The sequence below is a fragment of the Hippocampus guttulatus genome, chromosome 3 (genome assembly GCF_054856545.1).
Source record: "Hippocampus guttulatus isolate MCC_2025c chromosome 3, RoL_Hgut_1.0, whole genome shotgun sequence".
In the NCBI taxonomy this organism is placed as follows: Eukaryota; Metazoa; Chordata; class Actinopteri; order Syngnathiformes; family Syngnathidae; genus Hippocampus; species Hippocampus guttulatus.
In genome coordinates, this window is record NC_141263.1 from 3493908 (window position 1) to 3521622 (window position 27715).

Here is a 27715-nt window from a genome sequence, read left to right on the forward strand (position 1 = left end):
GTTAGACTTCGTGGAAAAAGAGCACAGGACCCACACGCAGACACAATGAACCCAGAAGGATTTATTTAGCTAGGAGTGGGATAGGTCAAGGTGGCAGGAATCGAATAGTAGAACAAAACGACCAATTCAAGAAGAGCAGGGCGCAGGGGCGTAACGGCTGTTTAGAAGCGAGTGCGGCAGGAAGGAATCGCTGACGAACTGGCAACGGGTGGCTGTTCAGGCTGGCTTTTATACTGCAAGTGGCGGATGAGCAGAAGACTCGCAGGTGTGTAAGGGAGGCAGGTGCATCAATTAGCGAGACGCCCAGTCCACACTGAAAAAGGGAACAACAAAAAGGGAGAGGCGACACCGTGGACAAACATCCATCCATCCATCCATTTTCTGAACCGCTTGATCCTCACTAGGGTCGCGGGGGGTGCTGGAGCCTATCCCAACCGTCTTCGGGCAGTAGGCGGGGGACACCCTGAATCAGTTGCCAGCCAAACGCAGGGCACACAGAGACGAACAACCATCCACACCCACACTCACACCTTGGGACAATTTAGAGCGTCCAATCAGCCTGCCATGCATGTTTTTGGAATGTGGGAGGAAACCGGAGCACCCGGAGAAAACCCGCCCGGGGAGAACATGCAAACTCCACACAGGGAGGCCGGAGCTGGAATCGAACCCGGTACCTCTGCACTGTGAAGCCGACGTGCTAACCACTGGACTACCGGGCCGCCCTCGTGGACAAACAATGCATCCTAACTTTTACAAACTCAAAACAAAGCAGTATTTGTGCTTTTCAGTTTTGCAAACTTTGTGAGTGGCAGTGGTAGTGTTTAGAAATTGTGCCACAACAAGCACTGTTTGAGTTAAAGCAGTTATGGGCAAACTACGGCCCGCGGGCCGAATCCGGCCCGTTGGTCTTTTTAATCCGGCCCGCCGAAGGTCGGTCTCCAATTAAGGTTCGATGTGAATGATTGCATTCATTTCAATTGGACTTGTAATGACAGGCATTTCACCGCCAGGTGGCGCATTGACTTGAAGTTGCAGAACAATCTTTTCGACCACCTAGTACCTCTGTATCGCTCTACTTCTACTGGTCTGATCACAACCCATCTGCAGCGATGCACAGGCTAAAATAGGTCATCAACAACACTTTTGTCATTTTAAAAAAGTATATTAATACCGTACTTTCATGCTTTTGTTCTGTTGATGTTTGATATTGACTGTCAACAAATGCAGTTTTTTTTAATGTACCATAGCTCGTGCTGACCTGGCCCTTCTGTCAAATTTTAAAAGTCAATGCGGCCCCCGAGCCAAAAAGTTTGCCCACCCCTGAGTTAAAGCATTCAGGGGAAAAAACTGAATTGGTGGTGCCACGGTGTCGCGCCCAAAACGCCAGGTAGCGCTGTGGAGCAGATGTGGCGTAACTTGAACGGTGCTACTGGTTTTGGGTCACTTTGATCAACTGGGCATCATCGTAGTTGGCTTGTGCGCAGTCACACTTTTCATAGCTCCCCCCACCTTTGGCAGTCAGACCAGCCCAGAGAAAATGTTACTCTAAATGGCCCGAGCCGCTCTATGAGTTTAAGTCCCATACATTGATCTGCAATTCTGAATCATGTCCAGCGGTTTGTTGGTGAAAAACGTGGAGTCACTGAGCATCGATTCGGGCATCGCGGCTCGGTATCCTTCCCTCAGGCGGTCTTCCTTTGATAGGCTGAGTCAGAATCAGCAGGGTCACACCGTCTCCTTGTCCAGCAGAAACGGAAGTTGGGACACGGTGAGCACGCTTCCAGAAGATGCGACGGACTGGGTGGCCAAATGTCCCATCCTACCCGAACTTGAAGAGTATCCATGGACCGAGCAGGAGCTGAGAGACGTCGTGCAGAAGGCAATCGGTTCGGATGATGCGTTCACCGTAGAAGCAGTCCGCCGACTTTCCGTGCTGCTCGGGAGGGCTTTGGTGCGGATCTCCAGAGAAGCACAGCGGCTGAGTGAGCTCCACAAACGATGCACACGGCAGGAGGTGCAGAGCGCCGTGAGGCTGGTGCTGAGCTGGACTTTGGCCGACAAGTGCATTTTCTCCGCGGTGAGGGCGGTGTCCCTGCACTGCATGAGCCCCGGGGATACCGTGCGTCAGCTTGGCAAATCCGCGCGGTGCGGGTTGTCCCTCCCGGTCGCTCGCTTCTTCAGATGGATGGTCGAAACGCGTGTGTCGGAGCGCGTACACGACTTCGCCGCTGTCTACTTGACGACATGTGTTGAACGTTTAGCGGAGGAAGTCGCGGGTCGTGCGTTGCAGGCAGCCGGGTTGACCCCCACATTGAGTGATGAGAGGGCCGGCAGCATCACCTGCTATCCGATCACCGCCGAGATGCTGGAAGCGTCCGTCAACAACGACACGGAGCTGTGGGGGCTGCTCCAGGTCTACGAACATCTCATCTGTGGCAAAAATGCAAACGGTCAGTTAACTCCCAATTACACAAACAGAACATTTGTTTATTTTTGATGTCAGTCGAAAAATACCAACTACTGTGTGCTTTGCTGTTTTCAGCTTGTATGTAATCAGTACAACTCAATGGTGACAACTTGCACGATCAAATGAATGATAAAAGTTGTCAATTCATGGATTCTATCTGACAGGGGCCCTAACAGTCACAGCAACAACCCCACAGTAACAAATACATTTTTGTTGTAATCTCCATATCAGAGCATAATATTTGTAAAGGCACGGGCTGTGATACGGTATCTTCTTAGATGGAACAAGTGGTCATAATGCTTTCTGGTTGGTACCTCTGTGTGAGGTAAAAATCTGTGTAGAGCCAGAGAACCAAGCAAGTATTTAGACAAGATGATGCAGAGAAATGAACAGATCTGATCTTTAAAAAGAGGCCACCTAATTCTATCCACAAATTTATTTCACACCATTAATACAAACTATGAATTCTAGAAGAAGTGGATTTTCCACTGTAATTATTGTTGTATTTATTATGATCAATTGAACTTAAACATCAGGAAGAAAAGTTCCATTCGCAGATCCATCAACAAGTATACCACCCTGTAGGGAGGCGCCATGCTTCTCTGTCTCTGGCCCATTGCATGCTGGGATGCAGGCCAAGCTCCGATGAGGCTGAACAGGAAAAGGCGTTTGGAGGAAGTGAGCGAGTGTTGTTAGCTCGTGACCCCACAGAGAACACAAAGGGGCTCTGATTCCATCTGAGCCTGCAGGAGGCACGCGGTTCACGGCACTCAATAGTGTCTGTTCCACACACCAAACAAACACGCAAGAGCTGCCTGTCACATCCCTTGAACAAAACACACCATACACTTCTCTCTTTTAACAAGTGGTCGATTTGTAGTGCCGGTTCTGATGGAAAAAAAAAAAGAAAGAAATCAGTCAAGGAAATTTGAGAAAATGTTTTTTCTCCACTTGAAATTAAGTCCCCAAATTATTTTGTCACTGTCAAATAATGATAATAAATCAACACTACAAGTAGATTGAAACTTGTTAAAGCAATTTTATTGATAACTATTGAAATAATTATTCTCTAAAAATAGAATAACAATTTTAAAATAATAATAAATATGTGGCACACGCTTTATGTGAGGGATTTAATTCACTACATTTTGTAGCTATGTTTGTTTCTTTATATGACACATTGAATTTCCTATTTGTCTGTTGGTTGTCAGTCTACTTGAAATTTGCCATGATTTAAAAATAAGTCATGCTTTGCACACCCTTTGCCCACAATAATGTGCGCACAATAAAAAGAAATGCAGCTAAATTGAACTAAGAATGATCTTAACCGTTATGCTGTTAAATGAATCCCTTTGGGTGAACTTACAAGTCAGTTTATCTGTAACGGGAATTCCACGATTGCATAGAATTTGCAAATCTTGGATACGATTCATGTATGAATTAGTTTTTGGACACACATTGCAAAACAAAAGAAACGTACACATAGACCTGTTATACTCTTGTTGAACTGCAAGGGTATGTTGACCTCTGCCATATCTTATTAATTAAAACAAACTTTTTCGGGGGAGAAAATGTGTTGTCCCATAGCTAAACACAAGAGGTGCTTTATTCTTGGCAGCAGAAAAGGACTGTTGTTCTCTCACAGGCTCCGTTTTCATTTGGGAGGCACACATAAACGTATACTTGATCCAAAGATGCTTTTGAAACATGGCCTCGTTAAGTGTTTTTATTTTTCATTGATTCTAGTTGAGGGAAATGGCATAATCGCTCTCAAGTCTGAATATAAACCGTGCAGTGTTCGGCGCAGTAGACGAGCTGTATGTGTGTGCGCCTGTGTTTTTAGGGGCCACAGGTAGAATCACAAAACAGTGGCTTGTGTTTTGTTCTCCAAAGACTGGTCTCCTGTTGTGTACGCATGAGTAGAGGCCAGTTCACAATTTTCGTAAACACAGCAGAGTAATCGAAACCAATTTTCTGGCACAATTGTTTCTTGTCAACAAAATATATTATTAGCATTATTTTATTATTATTAATGTCCTAAAAAAATCGATTTAGTTTTCCTCCAGGTGAGTTTCCCAGGTCACAGTAATGCTTCTGGTCACGCTGATTTTTTAACCACACTTATTCCCAAATACAGACCAGTCAAGAACATCAAAGGTAGGCAAGGAAAATGTTGCTTTACATAGATGTGGCATTGCATCAACTTTATTTTAAAAAATCGCTCCACATATACTATACTCAGAAAAAGTTTGGGATATTTGGCTTTCAGGTAAAATGAATGGAAAATGTAAAAAGTTCACATAACAGCGATGTCATATGAAAGTAGGGCATTGAAGTAGAAAGATGCACTGGTGATTTCATCATCTCAAACAATTCGTTGAAACAAAAATGAACAACAATTGGGTACACCACAACAAAAAATCTCAACGTCTCAATAACTCAACACGTGCCCCATGCCAATGTAGCGGCCATCAGCATGGGATGTGGCCAAACGACGTCCACTTCTACATCTTTCTGTGACTCTTCCAGTCTCTCACTATCTCTGTTGCAACCTGCTGATGACACTATATGACACTCTAAGCTCAGTGGCCACTTCCTGTCTGAGAACAAACATCCTGTTTGAATCATCACAAACGGCAAAGTTCTGTTGATCCATTGGTAGGCGTCGTCTTGGTCTCATGATGGCAAAATGTGACAAGCATGATGAGGACGACTTTTTAAACACCAGCTCTAACTGAACCAGGACATTTATTGGTCGATTCAAGGACGCCGGTTGTGACTTTTGCCGTTAAACGCCTCGGTAGAGAACAGCCACCTGTGCAAAAAGTACCGAAACATATCAACAGTTGGAAATGTGCATTCAAAAACTTAGAGAAGGTCACAGTAAGTTCACTTATAAAAGTTTGAAAGCATTTTGTTCGCCCAAAAGTCAAATATCCCTAACTTTTTTGTGAGTAGTATACATTTTGGAAGTTTGAAGCCAAGTCAGAATTAAACTGCAAATATTGGCCACCTGGCAAGCATGGTTAAAATTCTTCATGTTTTTATGCTTTGCGCAGATTAAAAAATGAATTGCTTCAGAAATTGTCTTCAAGGACAGGAGAATACCAGACAAAACATTTTAAAACCACTTAAAAAGTCGAATCATGTACTGTACATTTAATCATGCAGAAGAGGGTAGCACTGATGTTCCACCGCTGGAGGGTCCTGGCTTGAAATGAGTGTTTCATGTTTTAGGCATGGCAGAGCAGATCTAATCCAGACAGCCACACAGCTTCTGGGAGCTCAGGGAGTTGATACCATGGATGATCAGGTGGGGAGAGTTTGCGCTAAAACCTTGGAAAGAAATTGAGCTGTGTGCCACAGGTATCGAGAGGCAGTGAGTTGAAGATCATATGAAAACCCACAATGGTCCCAGAAATTACTTGAAATTGCTCAAATTGGTCATAATCATGCAGAAGAGGGTAGCAGTGATGTTCCACCGTTGGAGGGTCCTGGCTTGAAATGAGTGTTTCATGTTTTTTGTTTTTTTTCAAGTTTGCACAAGTTCTTCTTCCAAGCTGTTAAGTTTTGTAAATGTCTGTCTGTGATCAGTTGTGCTTCACAGAGCCACTTCTATTGTACTCATAGTGGATGCAGAACTTCAACTTGGTCAGCATTGAGGTGGAGAATTGATATAAATCAGAAACAATTTGCACTGAATTCTTGCTATGCCGATTAAGTGTAAAGTTATCCTAAAGTACAGTGTACTGACTCAAAGGAGTTGAAGGGTTGCAGAATATAGAGTGTGCACCATATTTCACATACTCTCTTTGTTGATGACGATTTCAAACTAGATCGCGAGCTTGGTCAGCGAAGGCTTTTCGCAATTGTTCTCACTGATGCTCTTTTCATTGTCAGGAATATCAGTGTCAGCAAATAGTTGCTCCAGCACAAAAGACAGGGATCTGCGTTGTGCATCCCAACACTCCCACAAACTTTGATTGGCAATGACCTGGAGAATGTCTTTGGTTGACGGCTTTAGCCTGTAGTGACATGTAGCAAAGCCGACCTGAAACAGAATCTCCAAACACAAGAAAGGTTGCGTTTAATACCCAGTGGACCAACAAATATTCATGCATTGAAACTTCTCAAGGCAGACCGATGTGTTTGCGCTGTTACCAAGTCAATTCAGTCCCAAAACAATACGACCTTCGGAGGCCCTTCATCACAACCCATGACAAGTTTGATCCCAACTATCCCCCCGGTTCAAATTTGCGCAAGGAAAAGATTAAAAAACTCACTGAAAACTCTAATAAAACATGCCGTGACTTGGCTCGGGCTGACACAGTCCAGGAGGGAGCAACTGCTGCTTCTCTCCGTGTTGCATTGATCCTTGGCAAGAAATTTTAAAAAACATTCACAAATGCGGAGATGATAAAAGAATGCATGCCTGCTGCTGTTGAGGAGGTTTGTATATATTTAGTTTCCCATTCACCTCCACTATGATAGAATTGCATAGTACTGTATTGGCCCGAATATAAGACGGCCCTGATTATAAGACGACGCCCTCTTTTTCAAGACTCAAGTTTGAAAAAATACTTTTTGAACACCAAATTAATTTTTATACAGAAAATAATTACAGTACATCTGAAAAAAATGATTAGAATAATATATTTGAGAGAAAAAGCATGTTATTTTGCCTCATTCAAATCGTAATATCTGAACATTTAAATATGTAAACTAAAGTGCAATCACATTCGTAAATGAATGGCTTCTGGTTTTTGAAATGTAAATTACAACACATCATAACTTTTCCTCAGCTGCCGGTTAACCTGGCTGATCTTTGACACACTTTTCTCCAGATTGTCGCTACGTTTCTCCATTTTCTGTTATCTCTACTATTATTTTCTTCTCTTTTATCTCTTACCGCTATTTTTTATTTTTCTTCTTCGTGCTACCGCTATTTTTATTTTTATTCCTCGTGACAGGGGTTCACTTGGGCCTGGGGAGTCAAGTTCAGCATTTGCTTCAATGATATCTGGCGCCACCTAGCATCGTGAATGGGTATAATGTCTAGACCCCGAATATAAGACGACTCCCACTTTTTCAGTCTTATTTCAATGCAAAAAACACTGTCTTATATTCAAGCCAATACGGTACATCCATGCTGTTAGTAAAAATAACCTTCAATCATTAATTCATTCAGGTAGTGACGGGCAATAAAGTGAAAGAACAAGTCAATTATAACAACCCTCCCGCCCTTTGAACCCTCTTGCCCAGTGAAAGAAGTGCAGACCTTCTAGTTAGTTGCCTCTGTGTGTAGTCTAGGCCTGTCCCCTTTTTGAGAGTTAAAGAGAGTACAATAAGTGTGCCTCGAGCTGCTGTGATATGCCGCTGTTGTGTGTGTAATGTGACTGATGGGGTTCAGTTCCCATTCAGAGATGTTGGCAATCAGTTCAGGGCATTCTCTGCCTTGCGTTCTAAATCAATGGGCTCAAGCCCCCCGCACCACCAAAACAGTGTTTAGAAAATGGATGGATATTTACAAAACTTTTTTTTCTCTTTAATAGCACACGCAATCAATTTTGCCTGCAAAGCCAAAAATGTATTGCAGAGATACAAAGTACTGAAGAGTGACTTCTTGGTAACTTGTTTTGACTGTATTTGTTTGTGCATGTGCTTAGGTGAGATGTCATTGCCAGCTCATGTCAAGCCTTCCAAAATCGTTCCTGAGGTATCGCTGGAGAGCCAGGAAGACACATATATTCAGATGGAGCTGCGGATGTTGCAACACGCCCTGCTTGTCACCTGTGTGGGCAGCATTGCAGAACTCAGTAAGTGTGCGCGTATGCTGGGGGGTCGGGGTGGGGTTCTGTGCGTGTGCCGCTATCATTACAGTTAGCTTCTGTGTTTCGTGTATGTTTGTTTAAACTGTGACCAGTGGTAGTCTCATGATCTTTAACCTGCCAACACCTACACAATTCATGACAATATAGGGCTTGTGGCCAGAATGAAACAAGGGCACCTTCACACCATGCAGGCCATAGCATTTCATTATCTCGTTGCAGGTTTTTTTTCTTAGCCCTACCCATTTCGATGCCTTTTCGATTCAAAGTTGTTTATTTGGCTTGTTATATTGTCAATGGCTTACCATTACAACATTGTTTTGCCTCACCTTTGTTGTAAATTATTTGTAAAATTGGACTTCAGCCATCAAGTAAGATAAGAAAACTGTTATTTGTCTCACAATGGAGAAATTCCCGATTTACAGCAGCAACATTATGAATGAATGAGTAGAAAAACAAAAAGTATATAAATAATATAAACAATAAAATATAGATACAGTATCAGCATATTAAAAATGGGTGAGCGAGGTTGAGTCCAGGTTTTCAGGTCTGGAACGAGCAGCAATACCTCTCCTTGCAGCGCGGGTGTACCAGTCTCTGGCTGAAGGAGCTGCCCAGTGCTGTCAGGGTGGGCTGGAGGGGGTGGGAAGGTCTGTTCACACCTGTTAGCTTAGCTAGCATCCTCCTGTTGCCCACCTCCTCCAGAGTGTCAAGGGACCAGCCCAGGACAGAGCCGATCATATCCGCCCGTAATGTGGCCGCCGATCGCGGAGTCGTCAGAGAACTTCTGAAGGTGGCAGGTTGGAGTGACGGAGCTGAAGTCCAAGGTGTACAGAGTAAACAGGAATGGAGAAGTAGGGTCGTTTAGAAGGTTTAGATTTTTACGACCGATCTGTGACACTCAATGTAGCCACCAAACCAAGCTGCCAATTTACACTTATCGGTTAATTTAGCACTGCGGTCAAACACAATTACCCCCACTCTCGTGTTGGCAACTTGGCTGATCATTATTTTTAAAAGTCAACGCTCTCAACAATGTTAGCTAATGCTAACCTGCGCTGATGCGGCAGATGTTCTCAAACTCAATTCATAGAGCACTTTCAAACAGCCATCGCTGCACACAAGGTGCTGTACATGGAGCAACTAAAATATACAACAGTAAAGCAAAACAACAAATCGGTATCAAAGACGGTAAGGAGCACCAAACAGTATAACTAAGATCATAATTTGGGTCATGCTGAGTCAAACGCCAAAGAATACAAGTGAGTTTTGAGGCGGGTTTTAAAGATGGGAAGCGAGGAGTCTTGTCGAATGTTCAGTGGGACGTCATTCCAGAGAGAGGGGGGACCAGCAATGGAAAAGGCTCGATCCCCTCTGAGCCTCAGTTTAGTTCTTGGTATTTCTAATAATGTTTGGTCCGCAGGGGCGGATGAGCTCAAAGAGGTAAGGTGGCGCGAGGTCATTTAGAGATTTGAAAACAAATAATAGGATCTTGAAAATAACTCTAAAATGTATAGGGAGCCAGTGAAGGGATGCCAGAGTAGGAGTTATGTGCTCCCTCTTACGAGTACCAGTCAAGAGGCGAGCAGCGGCATTCTGGACCAGCTGGAGGCGCTTAATGGAGGACTGGCTGACTCCAAAGTAAAGGGCATTCTCAAATTTAAGCTTTCGCATAATTTTTCGGCAGTCGATGTTGGCCAGTCTAGCCGATGCCTTTTGCTCTGAAACTTGGTGTGGTGATGGTTATTATGTTACAATATGTGTCGCTTTGTGCAAGCGGGTTTGTACAATAATACAACGTCTGGAAAGAGTAGAGGTTCTTTATTTGGACTGCCGTCGTGGTCGAAGGGGGAATGCAATCACCATGTGTTCAGTTTGGAGACTCTCGTACGACTGCCGAAGGGCTGCGCATGCTTTGTGTATCGCTGTGCGCTGTGGGCAGGCATCGCTAGTCGAACAAGCAAATATGATTTGTTCATATCATCACACAGTAAGTTGTCCTCTTGTTTGGTAATCACTATTTTCCATTAAAATTTGACATATGTTACCTTAAATGTTTTATTTTTTACAATGTTTGTGTTCTTTCCAGCAATCACAATCACCAAATGAGTTCAAATACTGTAAACGTTTATCGAATAAAAGTTCATTCAAGCAAAAAACTGTCAACAATCGAATCCAGTTGAGCTTACTGTATGCAAATGTGTCAATATAGAGAGCTGCACATAAATGGCACACAGGTATGCTTGCCAACTGAAACGATTACCGTAGATGTGCCAGATTCAAATGTGTCACTGCATATTTGCCAACCAAGCTTTTGGCATATCCTTTTTTTGGGGTGGTCGACAGATTAGTTTGCACGTCCGCCTCATAGTGCAGAGGTCGTGGGTTTGAATATAGCTCTGGCCTTTGTGTTTGGAGTATGCGTGTTCTCCCCATGCCTTCATGGGTTTTCTCCGGGTACTCCGGTTTCCTCCCACATTCCAAAGACATGCGTGGCAGGTTAATGGAACACTCTAAATTGTCCTTCGGCGTGAGTGTGAGTGGGGATGTTTGTTCGTTATTGTGTGCCCTGCGATTGGCTGACAACCAGTTCAGGGTGTCCCCCGCCTACTGCCCGAAGACAGCTGGGATAGGCTCCAGCACCCCCCGTGACCCTTGTGAGGAGAAGCGGATCGGAAAATGGATGGATGAATGGATATCCAATGGACTTTTCCATCGAATAATTGAGGAATCAAAAGGATTTGCACCGGCACCCTCACTCAGTGACAGTGTGGTTGTGTGCCTTTCTACCGACCGGTGACCAGTTCGCAAAAGTCAGCTTGGTTACGCTGCAGCATCCCATGACACTGAGCAGGATAGCAGGATAAGCTGTGTTGCAAATGGATGGCTCGATGAATGGAAGTTTATTGACACTGGAAATAACTGTGTGGACAGCTGACTTTTCTCCAATTATTCCTAAAACATGTAATGCTTTTGCTCAGGTGATCTGGTATCTAGAGCGATGCACCACATGCAGCGTCTGCGAAGTTCGACTTCTTCCATCAGTCCTCCTCGCTCAGCCAATCAACTCTCAGTGTGCTGGGCCGCTGATTCCCTTCGCACACTCTACTACTTCCTGTCCAGCCAGCAGATGGAATCACTGGAAAATCCAAATGTCGAACTTCCAATGAGGATGTTGAGAAGAGAGAGGTGTGCTATTTTGTACGTTATATGTATTGTATGCATATAATAGTCTGGAAGTACATCAGGTACTATGGCACAGTCCGGCTGTGATCCAAGGCGGCCAATTTTTCAACACAGTGACAAAGCCTGGAAAAAGACATCTGAGAAATTGATTATGATTTTTAGTTATCATACATTTGCATATTATTAATGATGAATTGATTATGTTTGCAATGAAGAACGCTTTTGCCTGCAATGATAAATTGATTATGCCTGCAAAGAAGAACGCTTATGCTTTTAATAAAGATATAATTATGCTTTTCATAAAGATATGCTCACATGTATCATAAAGAATGCTAAGTGCACTCTGTGACAGTTAAGGGACACAACCACCTTTCCGAGTAAGTGGTTGGGAAGAGATAAGGTAATAAGACAAAACAAGAGCAAGGTTGGACGTGGATGGAGCTGTCAACCCCAGCTGCAACCGACTTGGTGTTTTTATAATGATTCCACACTGACACACATGTACCTAATTTTCACTCACATACACACACATAGTCATACAAATTCAATGTGTCTTCAACAACTCTCACCCTTTAGGTTGGACACACCCATGTATTAGATTTCCAATGAGAAATAAATGAGAGGGCGAGCAGGGGTTCAGGTATCCACAATCAAATTTAAGTCGTTACATGGACAATCTTACTGCGACAACCTGTTCTAGACTGCATGGTGGCATGGGCCAAAATTAACTTTAGGCCAAAGTAATCCAGTTGTATCATTATTAGGAACCAACAGGTGTAAAATGCAGCAAAACGTTGTGGGAAAGTGGAATGATGATGACCTTAACAACACGAGTAGAAAGGAAGATCAAGAATGAGTACTTATCCGTGAAGTTGGTTGGGAATCAAGATTGCACCAACTTCCTCTGTCATCCATAGTGAAGGAAGTTAAGATATCTAAGTTCTGAGTTGAAATGACCGCGATTCCTAGGAGGAAAAATAGGCCCTGGAGAAGGAAGGAACAAATTAGCGTCCAAGGGAGATTGGATTAAATGGGACAAAATCGGATGGATGAGACACAATGAAGGGGGGACGAATGGGCAAATGGGACTTGCTGAGGTTGCAAGGGCAAATTTGTCAACCATGAAAATAAATTGTCCAGAAGACAAGATCAAAACATCAATATTGGCTTTTTTTTTTCCATTAAATGCTAACATCTTCCAGGCCATTTTTGCTGCGTCCACCACTCATTGAGTGGATTCGTGTGGCTCTGGTGCATGCTGAACATCGTTGCAGCCCGATAGTGGACAGCGATGATGTCAGACAGACAGCCCGGCAGCTTCTACCTGGATTGGACTGTGAACCAAGACAGCTTAAGTAAAACAAACACGTTTATAAATTACACTCTCCCACCATGACCATTTTGCATGCGACAAAGGCTGACTTTCCCAGAGATTACATTGCCTGTGAAGGAAACAATAAGAACAAAATAACAAACAATTTTGAAAAAATATTTGGCACCAGCAACATAGATGCTGTCTCAAATATGTAAAAGCAATTACCCAGGATCAACTGCATATTTCTTGTGCATATACATCATGCATATATATACATCATGGTGTTCTCTGTGTCAGAAGTAGCTGACCTCCAACATTTTGCTTTGATAATCAAAACACTGTCAAATACGTCAATTCCAACTTTGAGTAAACTCTGTATTTGTTTGTTTGTTCCTTGCAGGTTGGAGTATTGTTTACAGTCATTTAAGTGTCTAGGTGCAGAAGCGGCTTCCATGAAGTTCCAGATGGATCTAGGCTTTAAAATGCTGTCGTGTGGCAGAGCAGATCTAATCCACACAGCCACACAGCTTCTGGGAGCTCAGGGAGTTGATACCATGGATGATCAGGTGGGGAGAGTTTGCGCTAAAACCTTGGAAAGAAATTGAGCTGTGTGCCATGCCACAGGTATCGAGAGGCAATGAGTTGAAGATCATATGAAAACCCACAATGGTCCCAGAAATTACTTGAAATTGATAAAATTGGTTTTGGTCAAAATGTACATTCACAAGAAGCAACAATGAGCCCACAATAGCCACATAAGCCGTGCGTTTATAGACACAGACATGTAATGTCCAAAGAAAAAGCAGGGCAAGGCAGAGTTGTTTACATTGTATTCTGCATTTCATTGACAATGCTTCACATACTTAAAAAACAACATTTAAGGGCAAAATATTTGAAGAGACATTTAAAAAAAGGGAAACATGAAAGACATGCAAACGCAAACTAGACAAATAAAAGGTCATTTATTAAAATTATTCAAAGAAAGTATAGTGTGAGAATATGATAATGGAAAATTTGATTGTAGAAATGCTCTAAAAGACCACTCTTAAAACTGCTGGTTCAAAAATAACCCAAACTGGGTTATTTGGGTAACCCTACACGTTCCTAAACCACTGACACAGCCAGTGGTTGTTATGAATCAATTGGTCTGGATTAAATGTGATTTTGCTGTTGGGGTAATATGACCCCCCACAGCCCCCCCCCCCAAAAAAAATTAAAGAAAAACACATTTTCTGGCCCCCGTTGTGATACAGCACCTCAATTGAAGTATTGTCACTTATAGTCTATTATTTAATAGACATAGCCGCGTATCAACTGCATAGCCACGATAGCTAACATTAGCATTCTGAAGATTTTCACCAATGGCTAACATATGCAGGCTGAACAAAAGATTGTCCTAGGGCTGAGCCTTGAGGCACACCAGATATCATGGCCATGTAATCAGATTTAAAACTTCCAAATGTCACAATATGACTCTGTCCTTCAAAGTAAGACCTGCACCGTTTTAGGGCACTTCCATTTAGTTCTACTCAATTTTCCAACCTGTCCAACAGCATCATCTTCTGTATCAAACGCTGCTATGCCTTTCCTGCCTCAGTCTTGTAAGATCTAGTACTTTAAGAAGAGCTCTCTTGAGTGGGATGAGGTCTGAAAACTGATTTCTATTTTTCAAAAACATCATTTAAGTTCTAGAAATTGTTGTGTTGATTTAAAAAACACTTTCTTAACAACCTTGGTTAAGAGGGGGGTGTTTCAGATTGGGCTTTCATTTGTTAACAACTAGGCATCCAACAATGATGGCAGCTACTTTCACAGGTTTAGGAATCTAAGGAACACTGCACAGCTGAGGGTGTCATCACTCTATCCAAGGTGGAGTAAAATCTCAAGGCAATAAGTGGCTCAGATACTGTCTTCGGGCAGTAGGTGGGGTACCTACCCTCAACTGGTTGCCAGCCATTCACAGGGCACACATAGACCAACAACCATTCACACTCACAATCACACCTAGAGACAATTTAGAGTATTGCAGTAACCTGCCAAGTTTTTGGCACGTGGGAGGAAACCGTAGTACCCAGAGACAACCCACGCAGGCAGATCATGCAAACTCCACACAGAAAGGCCAAAGCCGGAATTGAACCCTGCACCTCTGCACTGTGAGGCGGACGTGCTAAACAGTCGACCACCGTGCCACCCAGATAAATCGATAGATAGATAGATAGATAAATTATAGAGGAACAGTTTACTGTGACGCACGACACACTGGGTTCCGCCTTGTGCGCAGTCTGAATGATGGACACAGAGTTGGAGCGCTTTTGCTGTCAAGACTAAGACGCCATCCTAATTGCTAAGCAAACCTAAAATGGCTGGCGTGTTTAACACCGGAACAGTGTGCTTGGCTGATTGAGTACACTCGAGAGACATCTGTCTGGAACTGCGTTAAAGAGGATAGCGTCCATTTTGAAAGGCCAAACAACAAGCAAATAATAATAATAAGAAGAAGAATCTGGACTCTGGAGAGAAAGTCCTAGATTAGCAGAAACTGAAATAAAATAAGTTCAGTTAATGCCTGGAGGAGTGGCCTATAAGGTTGATACTATACATGTATTCATATAGTATAATGTCAGATATTTATACATCAATCGTGTTATTTGTTTGTTTTCACAATAGAGTCCTGAGTTTTGATTTCGACATATGACGTATGCACAATTAATGTTCTCAAAATGACATTACAGTTAGATCTTGAAAACAAACAAACAAAAAAATCTGTTTAGCTTTGTTCCATCACAAAAATATTTTAAATACAATTTGATATCTGATATACACATTGTGAATCTAAGAAATAAAAATTGTTCATTTGTTATATTGTCATTTATTGTTTTCTAAAACCTATGCTTCAGGTCCTTTACTTGCAAAAAAAATGGTCCCTCAAATTAGAAAGTTGCTCCTCAAATGAAGTTATTGCTTACAAAAACTTCTCCTCAAAGAAAAATAAAATGCCATGATACAGTACAATACATCTTTACTTATACGGCGCTTCCACAACAGCTGCAGCTCTTAACATAGGTAATAAGTCAATACTTTTTTTTTTTCGTTTTTATTATGAAAAGTATCACTGTCAAATCAAAATTGAGAATGCATGTCAAATCTCCCGAGAAATGCATGGCTGGAGATCATCACAGTATATCACACTCGGCACTTAAAATACGAGCGTGTGTGTTTGTTTGTGTTTGTAGGGAATGACTCCTTTGATGTACGCTGCTTCTGGAGGAGACGAGGCTCTGGTGCAGATGCTCATAAATGCTGGGGCTAACTTGGATTTGCAGGTAGAAAAAGCGGCTATTGGTGCTCGTACACATTCTTCCTGCACACATAGAGTAATGTCTGAACACTCTGCAATGTTGCTGTTGTACAGGTCCCCAGCTGCTCTGTCAGAAACCCATCTGTCCACCCCGGCAGTCGACACTGGGTAGCTCTAACGTTTGCTGTACTGCACAGTCACCTGTCTGTCACTCAGGTTCGATTTTTTTAAATTCTGGATTAAAATGGATTATCTATTCTATTTACCCACTAATTTTCTTGAGCTACCAAGGCCTTGCCAAAAGGTCAGATGATATGTCGTTGGTATGTTGTATTGGAGGCAGCACGGTTTAACGAGTGGCGAGCCGGTTTGCCACAGTGAGCTTCCTGGTTCAAATCTTGGCTGAGGCCTTCCTGTGACCAGTTTGCATGCCCTCCCTCATACCTGCGGCGGTTTTCAAGGGGTACGCTCGCTTCCTCTCACATTCTTAAAACGTGCATTTTATCTCACTCTAAATTGTCTGTCTGTGCTCTGTGACTGATTTGCCACTAGTCCAGGGTGTATGCTGCCCTTTGCCCCGATTCTGATAAACTTAAACTATAATGATTCCCCCTCAATCTGCATGACAATTACTTCAGTATTGATTACAAATATCTATGTCACTCACATTTACAGTAGTAACAAACAGAACAATTAACCCTTTGAGGGACAGCGGTTACTCCAGCGGACAGTTTACCATGTTATCAGGTTACAGTCACTGGAGGAGTTCAAAAACAAATTCAAAAGATTAGTACAAAAAAAACTACATCAATCAGAGTTAAGAAGATACATTTGATATACTTATAAAATATAGTAATACAACTGTTTGTTCTTGTTTTGGATTTTGATCAACTTATTAAATGTATTCAAGAAATGCAGTATTTATAATGAATATGAGATAATTGGTATAAAAAGGAGAAAGAATAATTATATATATATATAGAAACCAAAAGGTGTATAAATAGAAAAGTACAGTATACATAAGGGTACAAGTATTGTAATATGATATGTAGATTTTTTTCTTTTTCTTCTTTGTTTTGAAAAATGATCAATTCATATTACTACACAACAAGGGGTAAGACTAGATATGTTGTTTACTTTTTTCTACTCTATATATGCTCAATAAACAATAAACAAACAAACAGTAGACATGAAAGGGTTAAATACAATAGAAATACAGTAGATTGCAGAAGGTTTATTTACCCCGTGTATCCACCTGTTGCGATTCATATAACAGAATGAGTTTTGTCTTCCTGCTTTATGTTCAAATAAACTGGCCTCGGTTTGATACTTTACTGTGAGTAAAGTGAAAGGAATTCATCATTGTTTCAGGATCCGTACACTGCAAATGCATCCGTGTTAATTTAATACCTCGGGTTTTACTTTTGCCACCATCAATCAAGTGTCCCGATGCATCCACACTACCCTCTGTCAGAGTAACATTTACAAATGTGTGAAACGTTCAACACGCATCGGAATGTCGTGTTGACAGTCACGTCATAATGACACTATAGACTAGAGTGTTTCGCAGTGTTCATGCCAACACTATTCAACATGGGGAACAAACACACTAGGTAGGCCTCACTACCGAAAATAAAACACATGACAAGATTTCAGTTGAAAACATTCAACGTTAGTTTTCGACCTTACCACTTACATGCGGTGATCACTCCAGATTCTCAGAACCTTTCAATGATATTTTGGACCGTCGATGATGAAATCCCTAAATTCCTTGCAATTGTACAGTAATTGTTCAGAAATTGCCTTTGAAGTGTTCTATTTTCTCACATAGTTGTTCACAAATAGTGTAACTTCACCCATCATTGCTTCTGAATGACTGAGCAATTCAGGAAATCTCCTTTCATCATGGTACCCATCTGTTCCCAGTCAGCCTGTTTATCTGTGGGATGTTCAGTGCCAAATGAGCATTCCTCAACTTAGTCTTTTTGCCAGCTGTCCCAGCTTTTTTGACTAGAGCCATAAAATTGAATGTTAACCATTATTTGCTAAAAACAAAGTTTATCAGCATTCAACATCGTCTCTTTATAGTGTATTCAATTAAATATCGGTTGAACAGGATTTGCAAATCAATGTACATTATTCTGTTTTGATTTATGTTAAACACAAGGTCCCAACTTCATTGGAATTGATTTGTACTTGGCGATGCTACTGCAGTGGAAAAGGACATAGCCGATCCACCACATCAATGCGAGCCTGACAATGAGCCAACGAGCGTGTCTGCATAAACAGCAACATCAATAATGTAAAGGAGATGCTGTTCCTGTTGTCCCCGTGGTAGCTGTTGCTGGAGGCCGGAGCCGATGTGGAGGGTGGAGTCCTGTTGGATGGGAGGGAGAACTCTGCTGAGACGCCGCTGCAGCTTGCTGCTGCTGCAGGTACTGAAATTAACGTAACCCTCGCCAGTGCAGAGGTTCAGAGTTCGATTCCGACTCCAGCCTTCCTGAGTGGAGTTTGCATCTTCTACCCATACCTGCACGGGTTTTCTCCAGGCACTCCGGTTTCCTCCCATATTCCAAAAACATGCGTGGCAGGCTGATTGAACACTCGAAATTGTCCATAGGTCTGAGTGTGAGAGCGAATGGCTGTTCGTTTGTGTGTGCCCTGCGACTGGCTGGCCACCGGTTTAGGGTGTCCCCCGCCTACTGCCCGAAGACAGCTGGAAGCATACTCCAGCTCTCCCCGCGACCCTTGTGAGGATAAACGGATCAGAAAATGGATGGTTGGATGATGGATGGATGGATAGATAGAAATAATGTCCTATTTCTTGAATCAAGGGATAGAAATTAAAACGTGGTTTTTAAAAAATCACTAATCAAATCAATAATTTTGGAGATGAATCAGATTGAAAAAATGTTTTTTAATTTCCTTCCCTTTATGCATAAAACAGGACATTATTTAAAATTGACAGCATAGAAAATGCACCAACAAATTGATCATATTTTAGTCCATAACATGTCGGAAAATGGACAAAAATGTCAACCACTGTTTTCCAAAGTAAAAGTTAAGATTTGATTTAGATTTATGACGGACTGTAGAAACTGTTGAGAAGCTGAAATTCTGCTAATCGATTAGTTGTCAGCTAATCAATTAATCATTTTTGGACAGTATATGTACTGGGTGGCGAATACAGCAGGATACATTCTTGCTGCTGGAGGCTGTAAATTTCCCCAGTGTGGGACAAATAAAGGATATCTTATCTTATCTTATCTTATAAAATCTTTAATATTCACAACACGTTTAATGTTTCGGTATGAATTGCTTAGTTTTGACCTGGTACCAAAAATAGATTTTTCGATATTGCTATTCTAGGTGACTATGAGATGGTGAGTTTATTGCTCAACCATGGAGCAGATCCTTTGCTCAGAGTGCATCACGGGAGCTCTTTACCATCACCTCTGTATGAGGAGATGAACTGCTTCAGCTATGCGGCTGCACACGGACACCGGTGAGACATTGACCCTTTTTTTTGGCCTTGTAATAATATGGACATGCCGACTATTTAAATTTTACCCCCACATAGTTTCCAACGTTTCCATATCACACCTGATGTCCATGATACATCAGTGATCAGATCAACTTTCTGCTTTTGTCTAGAAACGTTTTGAGAAGACTGCTGCTCCAACCACAGCAGAGGAAGGAGGACATCCTTTCTCTGGAGGAGATCCTCGCTGAAGGAGTGGAGGAGACACCCATTCCAATGGGGTCTCCTGTTTCCGACTGCTCAAAAGCCATCCTGAAACTATGTAAGGCCAGGATGAAAGCCCTTCAGCAAGCAGCATACTACAGTGCAGAGCATGGTTACCTGGACATTACCATGGAGCTACGAGAAATGGGTGAGCACACGAAGAGAACCTCGGTATGCTTGAGCCCCGAAAGCTTCTTTTGCATTTGTTTCACATAAATTTACTTTCACTCATTTGTCCTGTGTGTTAGTACACCTCAGGACGATGATCTCTCAAATAGATTTTCATTCCACAAGTATCACAATAACTGTGAGGTGCCTACTCAGTCCTCAGGAAAATGCAGCAGAATAACGACACTCTGTGGTTTGGCCAATCATTTGCACACATACCAGGACCAAAATAAGTAGTGGCACATAATAAAAGTAAAGGAAACAACAATATACCATCCATCCATTCAATCCATTTTCTGAACCGCTTTATCCTCACAAGGGTCTCGGGGCGTGCTGGAGCCTATCCCAGCCGTCTTCGGGCAGAAGGCGGAGGACACCCTGAAACCGGATGCCGGCCAATCGCAGTAAAATCATAAACGATGTATGTGGCATATTTTGTCCAGGTGTGCCCTGGAGGCTTCACATCTGGCTGGAGTCCCTCCGCAGAGCTCAGCAACTGTCCCGGGACGAAGTCATCATCTCTCTCCTCACAGAATTCCGCTCCATAAGAAGCGAGGACTACACCCCCGAACTGGTGTCAAAGGGCATTCCGCTCATGTTCAACATGCTTGAAAACAGTAAGGTACATGTTTCTTATTTCTTATTATTATCTCCATTATTAAATATTGCAAAACATTCTTTATAAATTCGACTTGACTGTGTGAATTCCATCTCCAGGACTATGTTATAACCAAAAGGCTGGCGTCTGTTATTTCTCATTGCTATGGCTTTTCCGCTGTTCCTGCCATCCCACCGATTGATGTCATACAGTCAACACAACTTGGTACTCTCGCACTGCAAAATTATTATCTGAATTTACCAAAGGGTTAAATGTTGCACGTGTCCACAGATCTTCATTTCCTGAATAACCGTGAAATGTCTGATGTAACGTTCATGGTGAACGGACGCCCATTCTTTGCTCACCGGGTGTTGTTGATGTCGGTTTCGGAACGGTATGATTCCTTTGTTTTGTTTTGTTTTTTAATCGACTACAATACAATACATGCTGATTACACAATGTCATTTTGTGACTTAACCCTTGTCAGTTAATATCATTGTATGAAATGCCTCTAATCATTTTTCAACAACATTTTGATGCTGTAAAGTAAGTACTGGTTATGTAATAAATACATGTGACAACAATTTCTTTTACTCTTCATCCTATTCTTATGTTTGTGGTTGGGGTTGTAAAATATTGTGCAAAATGATAACCTATAACATGATGTTGAATTTTGAATCGAAGCATTGTACACAAGTTTAGAAGTTCCTGTTTCTTTCAGATTATTTTTCCTGGGTGCCATCATTTTCTAGAATATAATGGGAATGTAGAAACTCCATATATTGATTTTAAAATGTGGACATTTTCTTGAATCTACATTGGATGATCATTTATGGTTTCAGAAAACTAACGAATGACACTTTTGTCAAGACAGGTTCCGACAAATTCTGAGCAACTCCCTTGACAACGTCATCCACATCAGTCACATGACCTACAGCATTTTCCAGGTAGATTGTCATTCGCTTATGTTTTTAGTCATTGATAGTTATTGACTGACTGTACTTGACTAGCCTCATTACCTGCTGCCACGTTGTGTGTATCTCCACAGACAATGATGAGATCTCTCTATTGTGGCGGGACCGAGGGGCTGACTGTCTCACTTTCCGAAGCCGGGGAGGTAAAGTAGCTGAGCGTTTTACCTGCTGCAGTGTTGCAAGTCCTCACAACGGCTATGCAAATTTGTTTTCCAAAGCTAGAAATAACGAGCAAAAAGAATAGTTTTGCTGTAATCTGAAAACAAATCCCCCATCATATTTCATTTTTGTTAAAACCACACCTTGATCAAAACTGCATCTTTACCTTTCTGTCAAATACAATACATACACATATCTTCATTTTTAAAGGACATTTGTTACTTCAGTGTGCAGGAGGTAACCTGGAGTTCTGTATAATCTCACCCTTTGAAGAGTGCAGATTGGGATGGTAGATTCAGGAATGAGAAAATTCAGATCTACTCAAGATCCATCCATCCATTTTTTGGATCCACTTTATCCTCACAAGGGTCGCAGGGTGTGCAGGGCACACACAGACGAACAACCATTTGCACTCACAGTCACACTTGGGGACAATTTAGAGTGTTCTGTGAACTTGCCATGAATGTTTCGGGAATGCGGGAGGAAGCCAGAGTTCCCGGAGAAAACCCACACAGGCACGGGGAGAACATGCAAACTCCACTCAGGGAGGCTGGAACTGGAATTAAACCCGGTACCTCCGCACTGTGAGGTCGACGCGCTAACCAGTCGATGACCGGGCCACCTCGACCTCGACTTCTTTAGATTGTTTGACAATTTTTAATTTACCCAACCCCACAGAGCTAAAAGGGCAAGTTTTGTATCACAAAAAAAGTGTATTTAAGAAAAACACAAAAAAATTGTTTTTCATTGTCTAATGCAGGAGTGCAATTACATTTATTAAATTTGATACAAACCCAACCCCGTCATCTTTCCCTCGAACCAACTTTAGTGTTTCTACATCATCGACTTTGAGCGACTGCTTCCAATGTGTAGATATAATGGTCAGGTGTCCTTATGGGGCCCTTTTATGGGGCCCTTTTAGACATTAAGTAGATCGATAACTGATAAAGCTAACAAAGTTGATAAAGCTCCTCTTCGTGTTTTCATTCCTTGAATATGCCAGCGGAAACAAAGCATTGGGTGTAAAATGACATCAGAAGTAAGGGTCCTTAGCGAGAGCTATGAACTGAACACGTGCGATCACAGATCAGTGAGCGCCATGCGAGAGTAATACACAAGGCGCTGTGTTGTTGTATCGGTATTCAGCAAATGGCATCAGGGCGTTACTTCTTAGTACTCTCAGGTACCGATGCCAGCGTTTGCATGCCATATCAAGGTCCCTTCTGAGAGTAATAGCGATGCAACACTAACAATGAATCAATGTTTTTGACACTTACTGTTAATATTATGTAAACATACTGTTTTGATTTTATTTTGCAGCTGTTGCCTGCTGCCAGGTTCTTCCAGCTTACAGGTCTGCAGAAATGCTGTGAGATAAAGCTGTCGCAAAGCCTGACTCTGGATAATGCTGTTGACATCTACCACACCAGCAAGGTATCTTCTCAACCCTACCGAGCCTACCAATTTGTCTGAAGTGTTTTCAAAAGAATATCTCTCATTGAGTGGTTCATTCTTCATAGAAGCTTACCCGTTGGTTGGATTGCAGGGGCAAAAGCTTTAGCTTGGAAGGCCAGACCAGGGTTGGAGTCAAGTCCACCTTTATTGAGTTAAAATCAAATTCGAGTCACAGAGGTCCGAGTGAGTCCAAATCAAGTCAGAGTCTAAAAAGGTCCGTGTCCAAGTCCAGATGAGATCAAGAGTAAACAATAAGAAAAATGCAAATTCCACGGCCAGAAAAAGGGCGGCACGGTGGTCGACTGGTAAGCACGCTGGCCTCACAGTGCAGAGGTGAAGGGTCCGATTCCAGGTCATGGACTTCCCGTGTGGTGTTTGCAAGTTCTCCCCGTGCCTGTGTGGGTTTTCTCCCACTTTCCAAAAACATGCATGGCAGGCTCCAAATTATCCCTAGGTGTGAGTGTGAGCGCGGGTGGTTGTCATCTCTGTGTGCCCTGCGATTAGCTGGCAACCAGTTCAGGGTGTCCCCTGCCTACTGCCCAAAGACAGCGGGGAAAGGCTGCAGCATGCCCCGCAACCCTCGTGAGGATAAGAAGATTACAAAATGGATGGATGGATGGCCGAAAAAAACTGAAGAATTTCATTTTGCTCAACACTTTTAGATGGCATGAAATCACTGTTTGGAAAGTTCAATTTACACATTTCTTCACGAACCTGATCATTTCTTGGTTAAAAAAAACAAAAAACAAACAGAACTAGGCTCATCGTTCTTTCCCCCCCCCCCCCCCCCCACAATACTGGCCATTCTGTTTGCACTTGTCGGCAGCTGCAAATTTCATTCTACAATCTCATGAGGAAAAACTGGTTTGCTTGTTGCTTGAAGGCTCTTTTTTAAATGAGAAATTAAGACTGCAGTTTTTCAACATTAGAGCACAATACATTGACTCATGAAGATTGTTGTTAAGTAACAAAAAAAAGGAACTGCAATAATCCCCGAATCATTCCTCTCTTCTGTGACACTCATCGTTGTGGATTTAACGTGACACTGGATCAATCACAGGCTTATAGCTTTTGAATTTCCAGAGGTCTGCCGTGTTCACAAGAGTTTTTGATGCATGGTGATCTCATCCAAAAGAGACATTGATGGCCATAGTTAGTATGTTTTTTTTTCTTTTATATTAACTTTCCCTGCTTAATGATCATACCAGAGTTGGTCAAGATTTGTCTGCGCCCATTAACATCCTGTCTTCAGGCTACCCAGACACATGCTGAGACCCCCGCAAGGTTGTCTAATGTCTTTCAGAAAGTAACACACAAGGACCTTAGAAGTAACACACAAGGACCTTACTATTTGTTGGGAACCAAATACTTCTGCCAAATGCACCATCCCCCCTTCCCCCACCTCCAAGCCATCATTATGCTTAACATACTGCGGGAGGCTCTGTACTGCTTGGGTTTCCAAATACGGTGTTTATCACCCTGACATATGAAAGCTCATTGACCATTTGTTTTGCCGGGTTTTCTCCTGGAAGACGAATGAAATGTGGCACTCTCGAGAAGAATAATGAACTGTCGTTCAAAAGCCGTTCTCAGGTACCAGAATGAATGCGTTTGCAAAAACTTTGATCAGGCAGAAATAAACTTTGTTCTGTTCACACTAGCCCAAAATATGAATGACCATAACCTTTCGGTCATTGAACTCATTCAGTTACAACACTGCATGGAACGCTTGCTTTATTAACGTGTGCGGATGAACAACCAAAATAATTTCAAAAACAATGTTGCTTTATTCATGGTGGTCGACCTCTGGGGAGAGATGAGGAGGAAAAAACAAGGAGTAAGTCCGGACTTCAAGACTACAACCCTGGGCCAGACTTGATCTCTCCAGTCACTTCGTCCAGATCTTTCTGGTGAATCCTAAGGTATTCCCAGGCCAGGCTGCAGGCATTGTCTCTCCAGCGTGTTCTGGGTCATCCCAATAGCCTCCAGCTGATGTGACTTGTCCGGAATTCTGGAGACCTTCCCAGAGACCTTACCAGAGTCTCCAGATTCTGCTTCCTCAAAAGAATGTGTGTCGGTAGAATTGAGGGTGTCTTCCAAGTATTCTCCTCAACGACTCACAACATCCCGAGTTGAGGTCAGCTCCGACCTATCTACATTAAACACAGTGTTAATGGTGCACTGCTAACATAACACCGCTTAGGTTCTGATTGTGGAGGGGGCAGTCCGCCCAATAATGCCATTCCAGGTTTCACTGTCATTGCCCATGTGAGCACTGAAGTCGCCCAGTAGAACGGTGCATAGGCACAACCAACAGTCAGGACCCATCCCCCTGGCCTGAAGGCAAAGTGAGGCCTCCCTCTCGTTTACCAGAGTGAATGCCAGTATGTTCAAAAAGCATGTCCTCAGTTGGTGCATAGGCACCAACAACAGTCAGGAACCATCCCCTTGACTCAAAGGCGGTGTGAGGCCACCGGACCCCGATGGTCGCTCACACAGGTGGTGAGCCCATGAGAAGACACCAAATTTTCCATTGACAAAACTAAACACCAATTATGGTTTAGTGATGAAGATGTTGAGTGACAAGGTACATTTTAAAGACCTGCATGAATTTGTCTCAAGTCACCATCAATATAATGGACGTGTGTGTTTTCACAGCTCCACAGAGCGGATGACCTGTACAGGTTTTGTGAAGGATTCTTCCTAAAGAACATGGAGCAGCTACTGAGCAGGGAGGACTTCCATCGCCTGCTGTTCTGTACGAGTGCTCAGGAGCAGTTCTGCACAAGGACGGGCAAGTGGTATAGTCTGGGACTGGACCAGAAACAGGCTGGCCTCCTTAAGAATCTGGAGGCAGCACTGATTAATAGACTTTACTTTCTCCATACTAGTTGTCGCGAGTAGAACCATCATGTTCTTGAACATACCATATCGTGTGGGAAAACGAACTGGCGAGATGACGCATGAATGTGATTCTAGTTACGCTTGGGATATATATATTTTCTTACTCTCTTCACAACTTTTTATCTCACCATTTAATGTTGATCCCTGTCAGGCTGGTCTTTTGTTATGAAATAAAAATTGAAAACAATACACCTATTCTATGTACCGCCTATCCTCACTCGAGTTGCAAGGGTGCAGGAGCCTATCCAAGGACACTTTGGCTGAGAGACAGGGCACATCCTGGTCGCCAGCCAGGCGCAGGGCACATATAGACAAACAAGCATTCACACCTAGGGACAATTTAGAGTGTTGATGAATCTACCATGCATCTTTTTGAAATGTGAATAATAACAGAAATACCAGAAGAAAACCCACACAGGAATGGCGGAAAACACGTGAACTCCATACTGGAAGGCCAGAGCCCGAATTTCAACACACAACCTCTGAATTGTGAGGTGGATGTGTTTATCTCTCTTCCACCTTGCAACCAATAAAATCAAATACATTTAACAAAATGCACATGCAGCTTACTCATTTGATGTTTGAAAATTGATGTCTCGTGAGGTACAGACGAGTCTAACAAAAAGTGAAATTTACTTGAAGTTCTGACTGATTTTAGATTCGTTTTCCCCCCCTCCCCAGTGTCTGGTGTAATTCTGAATTTTACAACGTATTTCAATTTCAGGGCAAAGTGCGCTGTACTTGAATGTATTGACACGTCTTTATCATTTCTTTTTACACCGTATAATGGACCCTGAATTGTTTTTCCAAATCCTTTCGTGTCACTAAAAATGAACAAACACTGTCTACTTCAAGAGTGAGTGGGTGGTCAATACATTAGAAGGATGACACACGAAACAACACTTCGACCACAACACACCAGACACATACTGCACGTTGAAAATGCTTTATTTTGAATGACCTGAATTTTCCCCCTCTAAATCATTTTCTACAATAGTTTTGTGAGACTGATGCCCTGAAATCGTTGATATTCTAAAATAACACATTAAAAAAAATATTGTTGTATAACTGTTTGTTTCTCATAACCTTAACAGCAAAGGAGTCTACAATGGTCATCTTTAGACCGACGCGTGTCTTTGTGAGGTCAAGTAAAGTAGGGATTAATATTTGAAGAATCACTGCAAAGATTATGCAGCACAACAATCAAACCCAAATATGTAAACCCTTGACGTGTCGACTCAACAGTTTTAACAAAAGTACACCCATCTCCAAAGTCAACAGATTTATTTCCTTTAGCACTGAAGTTGTTCACAGTAACATCACGAGGGAATGCATTGCCACTGGTGATCCCGCTCATTCGTTATCCTCCGAGTCCATGTTGTGTGCTCTGTATTCCCAATGTAGAAAAAGAGGAAAGCCAACAATGAAAGATATTGCTTTTAACTGCTCACTGAATAGCCAACAGCCACGCAGCTGAGTGTGTGACCCGGTCGCCAGCGAGGTCCCAAGTGGAGAGACACATGGATGGTACCATGGAAAATGGTATACACATCAACGAAAAGAAGTGGTTAAGGTCAGAGTAAAAAAGTATGACTAAATAAAATCAAAGCACATTGGT

The 27715-nt window shown here is 42.4% G+C and overlaps 1 protein-coding gene across 1 annotated transcript; it reads left to right on the plus strand.

Moving 5' to 3' along the window:
- The first annotated feature begins 1464 nt into the window (after window positions 1-1464).
- LOC147207158 (ankyrin repeat and BTB/POZ domain-containing protein 2-like) lies at window positions 1465-27679 on the plus strand. Its single transcript, XM_086106278.1, has 17 exons — window positions 1465-2450; window positions 8134-8283; window positions 11277-11484; window positions 12684-12836; window positions 13197-13362; window positions 16030-16119; window positions 16209-16310; window positions 18433-18529; window positions 19464-19599; window positions 19749-19987; window positions 20451-20629; window positions 20725-20830; window positions 20897-20999; window positions 21480-21552; window positions 21654-21722; window positions 23059-23172; window positions 25852-27679. Exons 1-17 carry the CDS (start codon window positions 1607-1609, stop codon window positions 26095-26097), a joined length of 3075 nt encoding a protein of 1024 aa, XP_085962404.1. The 5' UTR covers window positions 1465-1606; the 3' UTR covers window positions 26098-27679.
- Window positions 27680-27715: the final 36 nt, after the last annotated feature.